This window comes from Tursiops truncatus, chromosome 2, assembly GCF_011762595.2.
Source record: "Tursiops truncatus isolate mTurTru1 chromosome 2, mTurTru1.mat.Y, whole genome shotgun sequence".
Lineage (NCBI taxonomy): Eukaryota > Metazoa > Chordata > Mammalia > Artiodactyla > Delphinidae > Tursiops > Tursiops truncatus.
In genome coordinates, this window is record NC_047035.1 from 174,695,309 (window position 1) to 174,707,254 (window position 11,946).

An 11,946-nucleotide genomic window follows, 5' to 3' on the forward strand; every position below is an offset into this window, starting at 1 on the left:
TGGGCCAGGATTTCTAGCTGATTTCTTGTGGTCGTTGACTCTTTTTTGCGTTCTTCTGTCTGTGTCGTATCACACAGACTAGCCAATAGTGTTCAACTCTGAGGCTCCTTAATAAAACCAGAGTTGGAATGCCGTCCCATTAGGCCCACAGTTTGCTGTTGTTTCTGTTTTTTTGCTGAAGAACCAGGCATTTGTCATTGAACATTCCCCTGGTCATTTATTTTATTTTTTCGATGTTTCCCTTTTCAGATTCTTCATGCACAGGGAGCACTGAGGAATCGGAGGTGCTGAAGAGACAGCGTTCTCTCTACATAGACCTTGGGGCCCTGGCTGGCTATTTCAACCTTGTCCGGGGTCCACCAACGCTAGAATACGGCTGATGGATGGCGGCATTTGCCCTAAATTAGGACTCAGCATTTGCTGGTCTCTGGGAAGCTGATTCTGCTGACTCCGCGCAGGGGCTCTGTCAAGTGAATTGTGCGTTTATCGGCTGGGCTCCCACGACTCATGGACGTGACTCCACGTGGCTCCTGTGTGTTGATCTGTGAAGCTGCCCGGGGCCCCATCAGGCTGGAAGGTTCTCATTTCTCAGGTGGTACGTCTGACTCAAAGGAAGCTGAGAGTTCACCGAAGGATCATTTCCAGTGGCTGATTCCATTCACTGTGCACTTTGCTCAAAATTTTAAAAATACCAATCACAAGGATAATATATTAGCCTAAAATTACTATTCTCGGTTCTAATTTAAGTATGGGAAGTTCATTGAACTCAGAATAGTTTGGTGTATATTAGTGTGTATTCTATGATAACTCTTTGAGTCTTTGTCAGTAAACTCCAATATAAATGAAAATATTGTAACAATGAGCTGGACTAGTGTCTTAAAAATGGCTGATGAGTTAGGAGCCATCTGGCGGCAGGCCACTAGAGATGGGTTCTGTTACGTTCCTATGGAAACATTTTGTACTGTACGTGCTATGCTTCAAACATTTAAAACGTGATGTTTTGAATGTGGATAAAACTGTGTTAAACCACATAATGTCTGTACATCCCAAAGGATGAGAATGTGACCTTTAAGAAAAATGGAACCATTTATAAATTCTTAATAATGCGACTTTTATAACTCTTATTTCTCTCTTTTCTTTAAAGCATTTGTATATTAAAATAGCATACTGTGTATGTTTTATATCAAATGCCTTCATGAATCTTTCTTCTTATATATATTTTTTTAACACTGTAAAGTATGTGAGTGTTCCTACTTCAAAGTATGTTTTTACATCATGCAAATAAAAATGACACTTTTATCCAACGTGACTGGTCAAATCAAGTGAATAGATTCAGTATTTTGCCTGAAGTCTTGTAAGGAGTGTGATTCCCAGCTGGCACGGGAATGGGTTTTAGGTGTTGGAATGGAACTCGGAGGAGATCAAGTACCACGAAGAGGCAACAACACCTGAGAGCTCTGAAAACTGTGTGTGTGCGCCTCTTGCTGCCGTAGGAAGCCGCTGCTGTCATCGTCTGGATTCTGTTTTATCCCTTTGGTACATTGTGGTAGGAAAATAATTCTTGGCCGCCTGTTCGGGCTAAGTGTGATTCTGTTTTGCATCTTGTTTTTACAGATTTATGCTACCTCTGAATATCTGCTTGCATTCTCCATGCCGATTATTGTCAAGTGAATAACCGACCTGCCTTTGTAGAAGGTAGATTTCAACCACATCTACCAAACTCTAATCAACACTGTTGAATGGGAGTTTGATCCATCATTCACTGAATGAACAGAATTAAACACTCGTCTCCGTGTCACATAAACACGCCCTCCCTGTGATTCTCAACAGCACATCCGTGAAAGAGGCATGGTTCCCTCTGTTTGTTTTCAGAGGAAGAAACTGAAGCAGAGGGAGGTTAGCTCGAGACCACAAAGCAAGGACAGAGGCAGCTGGTGTTGGCACCCAGGCCCCTCTGGCTGGCATGCTTAATCTCTTCCTCACGTTGTCCTTATGATGGTGACAGACCAACACAAGTGATAGAACATCCGCGGCAGAGAAGCACAGTGTCCCCAGGATTCAGGTCTCCAAGTAAGGACAGAGGTGGAATTACCATGAAGCTAATGTAGCTTCCGCCTCAGGGCTCCTCCCTCGCTTGGGCCCCTCCGTGGCCCTGGGTCTGCTTTCGTACTCTCCCAGACCAGGCCCAACAAACCTGGATCTGCACTAGTGTACAAGTGTCAAGGTGCACAATTTTGATGCTTTTCATAAAAAAAACCTAAAGGGCCCATGTGATTTGAGTTCCAGTTGAATTCCACTCGGGGAAGAACATTCCTTTTAGATGAACTAGAGCTCTCGTGGAAAGATCTGGGTTCCACTTAAATTCCACTCGGGGAAGAACATTCCTCTTAAATGCACTAGAGCTCTCGTGGAAAGATCTGGGTTCCAGTTAAATTCCACTCGGGGAAGAACATTCCTCTTCAATGCACTAGAGCTCTCGTGGAAAGATCTGGGTTCCACTTAAATTCCACTTGGGGAAGAACATTCCTCTTAAATGCACTAGAGCTCTCGTGGAAAGATCTGGATTCCACTTAAATTCCACTCGGGGAAGAACATTCCTCTTAAATGAACTAGAGCTCTTGTGGAAAGATCTAGAGCTCTCGTGGAAAGATCTGGGGATGTTTGTTTGCCAAGAGGTGATCAGGGCTGGAGCGGCTGGGAAGGAGGACAGCCAGGGGAGTTCAGGGCTGGGACCTGTGCCCCACGGACTCGCAGAGCTGTCAACCCGGGAAGCCACAGGTGCAGCGAGATGGGCCACCAGACAGAGCATCAGCTTAAGAGAAGCGAGGAGGCCCTGAGACGGTTCGAGGGAATCCACTGCTCACCTCCTCCTGAGAAGGTGAGCAGTGGGGCTGTCAGGCCACGTGCAGCGAGGACAGAATGATCACATCCTGAAACCAACATCTGCCCACCCAGGTACTTCGTGCTCTAGGCACCAAGGCTTCTGATGGTGCAGGTGCGTCGGAATGCATTACGGAAGATGGATGGGACCTTTCCAGCTTGGGCCTTGGAGATGGTCTTGTCTAAACCTCTCTGAGATGGCCTGTATGTAGACGTGCTCACTGGGGGTCACACAGGCAACGCTGGAGCCGGGTCTTCTCATGCTCACAATGCCCTTGTGTTTGCCTCGAGGTCTGAAACAGATCACGAAGACTGCCTACCCGGAATGAGCTGGACCGAATGGGGGTTTGCACAGCCTCGGAGAGATGGCTCCCAGCGGGGGGGTCAACTGGTGCATCTATACTCCTGGTGATGTTTCCACTGGACGTGTGCCGTGTCACGACCCCGTAGGACCTGAAAGCAGTGGGGTGCTTTCTATCAGCCCCTGAGTTCCTCCACTATCTGAAAAACCAAAGCCAATCGATCTTGCCTTGATAGCAAATTTCTGTGGTGTAACTCAATAGAAAACAATGTTTTCTAGACAGCCTTAGGGAGTTTTTAGTAGGTCTGCAATGTGATTGGAAGTAAAGATTGGCCAACCCCTGGGGGCAGCCAGGAAGGAATGTGCTGCCCAGTGGGTGAGCAGTTGAGTTGAAGCCTTAAGGGGACCTTCTCTGGGCAAAGAACTGGGCTGGCCCCTGCAGGGGACACAAGTAGCGGAGGGTCATAGCTCTCTCACACATCCAGTCCCTGCTGAAATGAAGCACATCCCATTTTGGAATTGTTAGAAAATTCTTTGTTTTGATATATTACTTGCTGTTTCCAAAAATACTTTTTTGGCCAAACATCTGCAGTTTTACCTTTTTGCCTGTGAGCTAGGTTTTCAGATGTCAATTTAGTCTCAAATGCACAAGAAAATGATAATCGCAGTAACATGGTTTCAGAACTTCACTCTGAGCCAGAGAGAGGAGAATGCAAGGTAGCTGCGCGCAAAGCACTTTTGTCCCGATCTCACGCATCCTCGCGGGGATTTTTGCTTGGCTCTCTGCGGGGTAGGCATTCAGGTGACAGTGTCGGAGGGAGGGGGCATCGTGCAATCACGGGCCCTGGAGTAGCAGCTGTCCCCCAACCTCTACAGCTGGAGCTGGGCTCCTCCCTTGGTAAGGAGCACAATTTCTCCCCGTTCTACCTATATTTCACCTAGATATGGGAAGTCTGTTTTGTCTCACTCCGAAGTTGAAGTGACAGATGACCACTGCAAGCGATCACACGTGAGGACAGAGCGTGGGCTTCATTTATGATCAGTGCTGGGGGACGTTCTGAGTACTTAACCTTCAGACATCCGTTTCATCAGAAATTATGGAGATAGAAGTGATAAAACCTGGCTTATCTGGGTGCCCAGAGCATCAAAGCTGATGTCATGAGATCCTGTTAATTCTGGTGACCGTACAAGGGAAGTGAACTGGAGATACAAGCAGTGAGGAATCAGCCAGAGAAGAGAATAGTCTCTCATTACAGCCTTCCGTCCATGCAGAGGTGCCCTGAGTTGACCTGGTAATTCTATCATCCTAGGAATGACACTAGAGATTAAAAGAGATAGGGAACCACTCTACAAATGTTTGCTACTCTTATTATTTCCTTTAATAGATTCATGCTAATTTTTCTCTCTTTGAAGCTTCATGTACTTCCGGTCTCTCTTTCCCACGTGGATGTAGAATTCCAGAGAGCAGGAATTGCCTTGCGTTTCATCGGAACATGTCTCTGTAGTGGTCCATCAATAAACTGCAATAGACTCGATACTTCTGAGCCTAACTAACACTCTTCCAAGGCATCAGGGGGATGAAAAGGAAGAAGAAAACTCTCAGGAACAAGAGAGTTAGTGCACGCCAGGGGTGGAGCTGATTTCTAGTTCAACACTGCTTCTCACCAAAGCACGTGTGTGGACTCCAGGGGCCGTGAGCCCACGGGCAGTGAGGACAATGGAGAAGTTACAGGATGACAAGAGTTGGTGCCCACAAGGTCTTTGCCAACTCTGGGGCTCAGCAGAGCCTCCCCGCTCTCTGCCTGGGTATTTCTTCTGCTTGGAAATTCAGGTCTTGCCCAAGCTTTGCCCAATAGAAGAGGAGGCTGGGTGGGGACTCGGGGGTCCAGGAAACGGCCTGGACCTCTCACAACTTCTGGGTGTGGATTTATTTGTGAGTCCTCTCCAGGGCCAGCGAGCAAGAAAGTGCCGATAGCGTCTATCTTAATTAAGTTACAGAGGAAAGAGAGAAAGAGAACAGGGTAATTAACTCAGGTTTCCTCACTGAAACCCAAAGTTCCTTTTGTCGCCTGGCCAGCAGGCAAGAATGAACAGAAAGATTTGGTAAATACCTTCCTCATTCTCCTCCGCAGCCCCACCCAGTCCCCAGCCCACTGTCCAGAAGCAGTCGCTGCTCCCAAAGATATTCTGCACATGTACGTGATTATCCAACGCCCTTCCTTGGAAAACAATAACAACAAAATACATACACGGCAGCATAATGTGTACATAGTTTTACGTCTCATCTTTTGACGGAATATTTCCCAGCGATGACAGAAGGAAGTGTTTTAATAAGAGCAATCACATTTAACATGTGTCTTGCATTTGTCTTAGACAAAGCCTTTCCCCAGCTGCTTCTGCCAGGAGGCGGGGGGCTCCAGTCTGGCGCCCCTGCTTTTCTTTCCTCTCGAAATGGAGGGCTGGGGCCAGAGGGCGTCTCGGTTTGCTCCCAGCCATTGACATCTTTAAGATTCATTGTACGTTGGACAGGCCAAGTTTACCAAGCCACCGAAGGTCCGAATTAAACTGTTCTCAGGACAGGGATGGGAACCAAAGCTTCTGACTTCTAACATCGGGGTCTTGCCCCCAGACCACGATGGGGCTCTCGAGGACCTGGGCAATCCCAGAGCAGAAGCAAGACAGCACTTTACACTCCTGTTAGCTTTGGGGTGCACCGAGTGGATAGGACTGAACTGGACCCGTCAAGTTTCCCTTCTGTGGGTACCAAGAGGCTGGATCCTGTCTCCAGCTGAGGTCATGAGATGTGACCTATGAGAACAGGCTCTGGGAGGAAGGATGCAGGAGGGAGAGACTCTGTACGTGGAGGAGCATCAAGGTGAAACTAAAGGAGAAGAATTGATGGTGTTTGATACAGAAACAAGGTCATGAGCTTCTCATTAACGTTCACAATGACAAAATATGTTGCCAGGTGCCCGCTCTGTGCCCCAGAGCTGTGGGATGCAGTGCGGAGAGACGGTCCTATTCCAGTGAACGAACTCTATGGCATTCAAACTCCTTTTCGTGCAAATTGTGTTGTAATTTTGCTGTTGAATCAATGTCTAGTCAACAGTTCTGATGCAGGGGGTGGTTCTCCACATACCTGCAATTCTCAGGCACCAGCTGGCTGTCCTACAATTCAACACGATTCTGACACATTCTACCCAGAGCCGGTAACAGATCCCAAGGAGAAGGGCTCAGTCCTACAAGACTGCCCTCAGCCCCCACTCCAGATGCCAGTCCAGGTTGTCACCTGGGCTTCTCAGGTTCCCACGACCCCCTCCTGGGGTTCGATTAATCTGCTAGAGTGGCTCACAGAACTCAGAGAATCGTTTTCCTTACTAGATCCCCTGCTTATTACAAGGCATATTAAAGGGATTAACAGCCAGATGAAGAGATCCACAGGGCGAGGTCCTGAACCGAGGAACTTCTGTCCTTGTGGAGTTTGGGACCTCGCCTGGTGGCAACTGGAAAGGTCTGGTTGGAACCTGGAAGCTCTCTGAGGCCCTCCCTTTGGGTTTTTTTTTTTTTTCTCCCTTTGGGTTTTAATGGAGGCTTCATTACACAGACACGACTGATTGAATCATTGGCCATTGGTGACTGATTCAACCTCCAGCCCCGCTTCCCTCCCTGGAGGTTGGAGGGTGGTACAATCCGAGGGCAGTGAGAGTGAAAGAAGAGGGAGTGAGACGGAAAACGATGGGAAGCAAGTCAATATATTACTGAACTGGCCGCAGCTTCAGGAAAAAGCACAGGTGTCCTGTCTCACTGATCTAGGTTTGCCCGTGAGTGTTGGCTCCCCTGCGCCACGGGGTTCAGTCTCCAGGCACCTTTGAGCGGTTGCTGGGAAACCAGTTTCCACGTGCTCCGGCGTGGCTTCACTCAAATCCGTACGTGAGGGAGGAACCAGAGCCTCCTGGGTCCCGTCAGGCCTGGGCGCCAGAGCGGCTGTGGTTCCCACCAGCGAGCGAGCGATGGAGGCCATGTCGGCACGTGGCCGCCTCCCTCGGTGGAGACCTGGCGATAAGGTGGTGGCAGGTGTGGCAATGGCAGGGGGCTTGGTTAGCCATGAGTAAGCAGACAAGGACACAGGAGACTGGTGGGGTCACGTGATTCTGGGGAGGTGTGTGAATGGTATCCAATACAGAGCTCCAAGGGAACGAAGGCAGACATTCAAGAGACAGAGAACCTTCTAGAGGATCCTTTTCGAGGGGTAAGGCAATCAGAAAAACTGATTCTGTTTCTTGGCTATTCCTCCCTTGTCTCTGCATCCCCACCCATCCCTGATTAGCAACTGTTTGAATCTGCCCTTCGGAACTCAGGGAAGGTCATGGAGGCTGGAGTCTATCCCCTACAAAGAAGAAATGGGGGACAGAAAGGCTTCCATACCCAGGAGCCCCACAGGGTCCTACTCGGTTTCAGATGGGGCCTTGGGAGCTGTCCTCCAGGGTTCAGGGGATGGCGGGGCACTGTCTACAGAGAACTCACAAACTATAATGAAATCAGCACAAGCTGCTGTGCTTTTGATCACTACTATGCCCTGACTGGTGCTAAAACGCTCCTTCCTGAAAAATGATCTCTTGACCTAAAGTCTAAGCAATTGCTGTGGTGACTGTTGACTTTTCAATACAGGTGTAAGCTAAAAGTTAGCACATTTTAATTACTTACCCTTTTTTTGTTTTTCAAAAAATTAGTTATTTTAAAAACTGTGGTAAAATAAGCTACATAAAACATACAAGTTCCCATTTTCACCACTTTGAAGTGCACAGTTACGGGCCACTAAGCACATCCACGTTGTGACGCAACCATCACCGCCACCCATCCACAGAACCCTTTCCATCTGGCCCCACTAAACACTAACTTCCTGTCCCCCTCCCCTCAGCCCCTGGTGACCACCCTTCTACTTTCGGTCTCTGAATTGACTGCTCTAAGTACCTCATAAGAGTGGAGTCATTACTTATTTAATAAACGTATGGTGCTGACTTTGGGCGCTAATTACAAAGTTATCCCCACAGAGAACTCAGCTCCATATACTTGTTTCAAGAGTGAGTTTCCAATGTGACATAACTGTGGACCGTCGCTCAGTCATGGTTGGTGTCTGCAGCCCCTTGGTCTTTCGCATCCCCGTGCTTAAACCGATTCAAAATAAACAATGACTGATAGCCCAGTGGTTTGAGAGAAGAAGAAACAGATTTGAGTCACTTCAATTCTGTCATTCTATGTGACCGCTTGGAGTTCCTATTCGTGTTTAAAATTTGAAATAGTAAAAAAGAGCTAACCATGAGGTACAATATTTTTGTTTTGTAAGTGTAAAATTTACAAAATGTGAAATATTTTAAATTTGAAAAACATCTTTAAAATTGAAATTATTTTTTCTTTTTAAATGACTGATTGTTGTTTTCAAACTAAAATACGGACCAAGAAAATAAAACTTTTTTGTGTGTGGTCAATACCAGGTGCATATGACTTGAAGAGTAAGCTCATCAAGAAGGAAAATGAGTCTCTCACAATAATGATGGTCCCTACTCTACCGTTTAAAAGAAAGGAAAGAGAGAATAAAACAGGCAATATCATGATTTCATAAATGTCTACCGAGTACCAAAATTACAGAGAACATAGGTGGTTTATTAAAATTATTTCCTTCCAATTTTATTGAGACGTAATTGATATACAGCACTGTATAAGTTTAAGGTACCATGCCGGGGCCCACACCAGCCAGCAACAGACCAGCAACGTCCTCATGAGGCAGGGCCGGGCAGCCCACTGGACTGGGGGTCAGCCCCACCTACCAGCACGCCCACAGTAGTCAGCCCCACCCCGACAGAAGGGCCCCCACAGAACACACAGCGGCACCCCTAGAGCGTGCAGCTCTGGTGACCAGAGAGGAGTGTGCTGCAGGGTCCCACTGGAGTCTCCTACGTAAGGCCACAACGCCAAGATCAGAAAATGTAACCAACTTACCTGATGCACACAAATAAAGAGTGTATTGCACATGAATATGCAAAGAAGATCAGTCAAACCTCAGGCTGTCATTGACAGAGTCGCAGGTGTTATGGCTGGAAAACAGAAGCTATAATTTATTATTGTCTACTGCAACAGAAACAAGTACAGTTTCTACCTCTTTCAAAAAACAAATGAATGCAATTAAAAATATTAATCATTTGACATATTTTTTGAACTGTAATATTTATTTCATTCTTAATATTTTTACTAGCATGGTTATTAGATAGTTGAAGCTCAGTAAAAGAACATTGTGCTTCTTTTATGGTCATAACTATAATTTATTTCATTTCATACTTGTTTTGTCATGTAGAGGAAGGGAGTGTTAAAACATGATACGCTCTGGGCATTATGTTAGGTGTGCCACTGTGATAGAGTCATCTTTGTAAGTTGTACAAAAACGTCTTTTTTTATTGAGGTATTCAGAACATTGAATATCTTCTTAACTCTTGATCAGAGTTTGAGATTAGACCTGGGAGCCGGGTCCCACTTTATATCACCCGGATCCTTGTATAGTAGAGTGTGTACCACAAAGCTCACTCACAGTGGGTTCTTTAATAAACATTTTTTGAATAAATGAATGAATAAGTGAATGAAAGACTTCTACCTGGCAATCTGCTTCTGCACAAGGAAGCATGTGGAATTTTAATAAGACTTAGAAGAGATTTAAAAATACACCCAAAAATGTACCAAGGATGGGATAGTTTATTAGTATAAGGTTTCTGGAAGTTCTATAAACTTTGGTGTGGTTTTTAATATCCCGGCCGTACAAAGCATAGTTTGCAAGAAATTGTGAACCATGAAAATGGTGTTTCCTTAATGAATAAAATTTAATTTGAGAGGAAGCTAGGTGGTCAAGAAAGATGACACCAGAACAAGAAGGGTTGCAACGAGTAGGAAATAACATGGAGAAGCAGGAACGCCACGTTACCTAAATAGTCACGGAACCACCAACACTTGTTTTGGCTTTTGGATACCCAAGCTGGTGAAATGAGGTTTAGTAATTTATGATACTGGTGAGAAGCTTCCTAGAACTTTTAGTTCAAATCTTCAATTGCGGATCCATGACATCTGACCTAAGATAGCCCAACAACTCAAGAAGCGTGGCATATGCTTCCCTCCTCTCCTGCACTCACTGATGGTAATTAAGAGGTAAGCTGGGGAAACTAAAAAAAGGTCCGAAGAAAAAGAAGAAGTGTGTGAAAAGGGTTGATGTGAGTTTTCAGTCCCTTTTCGGTCAGTGCGTGTGGTGTCCATGCACCACCGTGCTCTCTACCCACTGGGACTCCCGGCTCCTTTCGGAAACACACGTGAACCTGTCCATTCCACGGGGCTTTCTTTATGACGTGAAATGTGCGAGCGTCTCTGCTGCAATGCTGAGAGCTCCCGCGGAACTTCGGTAGTGGATGGAGAGGTGGGTGAACTCGGACAGTCAAGCCCGGGGGGGCCTCCTAGCCAGCTGCTGGTCCTAATAGGCCCTGCGAAATCTGTAGGCTGGTTAAGTGCTTGGATTGGAGGCATGACATATGAACTAGAGTCGGAACAAAGAAAACATAGCGTTAAGTACGTAGAAGAGGCTGTTCAGTTAGCGTCCCAAAGGGTTTCAGTTTGTGCCGAGGAGAACCCAGGAGAAATATGTTTACTGCGACGTTATTTATAGCTGTGAGATATCAGGAACAGCAGGGAGAGGATTAAGTAAGTGATGGTACCTCCACTTATGAATCTCATGTTATCAGTAAAAAGTATATTAGGGAGAGTTAATAATTAGACAAAGGAGTTGATCCCTGCTTCATGACTGTAGCTACAGTTGTCTTACAGGAAAATCTAATCATGCTCAAAAGGAAGTGTCTGGTGCTCTTAAGATAAAATACACACTCAATAACCTGGCTCACACCGTCCATTACCGCCTCTCTAGAATCAGCCTTTAAACTTCTCTTGCCCTTTCCCCTCTAGGCTGCACACGTGCTGTTTCCTGTGCCCAGAACAGTCTTTCCCTATTGCCAGGTAACCCCTGATAATTCTTTAGATCTTAGGTGGGACCTCGCTTCACTGCAGGGAGCCTTCCTGATCACCCCCTCCAAGACTGGACTTTATGCTTTCCACACAGTATCACGAGTGCCCTGTGACTTCCGACATTAGACCATAAACTCAAGGAGGGTGGAAAGCATTCTATCTCCAGGACCTGAAACACTCCTTCACACACAGATACACACAATGAATATCTGAGGAACGAGTCTTAATATTAAGTGAAAATGGGAAGATCTACAACTGTATATGTGATATGATTACAATTAAAACAAATGTACCTTTTAAACAGAAGAAAAGATATACTGGACAGCAAAAGTTAATATTTCAATTGACAATTTTCTGTTGAAACCATGTATTATTTTCACAACAACAAAGAATACCTTTGTTATTTTAAAAATACAACAGAAAAGAGGAAACACTCTGAATTCAACTGTGCCGTTGAGAATGGGGTTTTAAGCATAGTGCCTGTATCTGTGATTTGAGTTTCAAAAAACAAAAAGCCTGGGGTAATCTCTGGGTGGAAGGAAGTTACATTTATATAAACTACTCACATGCAGGCCACAGGAGAGGTGGGCCCAGAGCGAGAGGGGAAGTGAAACAGGGCTGGCAGGGGACCGCTAGGGCAAAGCTTGCAGGACAGGTTTGGGGCAGGAACAGGGGTGGATCAGGGCATGCTGAAGAAATTGAAGGGGTGCTGAAGA

At 46.1% G+C, this 11,946-nt stretch overlaps 1 protein-coding gene across 3 annotated transcripts in view; it reads left to right on the plus strand.

The window, feature by feature from the left end:
- MAP3K8 (mitogen-activated protein kinase kinase kinase 8) overlaps nt 1–1,304 on the plus strand; it is a 27,644-nt gene extending 26,340 nt beyond the window's left edge. For all 3 annotated transcript variants that reach the window (XM_019933583.3, XM_019933584.3, XM_019933585.3), the window contains exon 8: nt 250–1,304. In XM_019933583.3, coding sequence (XP_019789142.1) covers nt 250–380 — 131 coding nt within the window. In that variant the 3' untranslated portion in view covers nt 381–1,304. The remainder of the gene's footprint in view (nt 1–249) is intronic.
- The last annotated feature ends 10,642 nt before the right edge of the window (nt 1,305–11,946 follow it).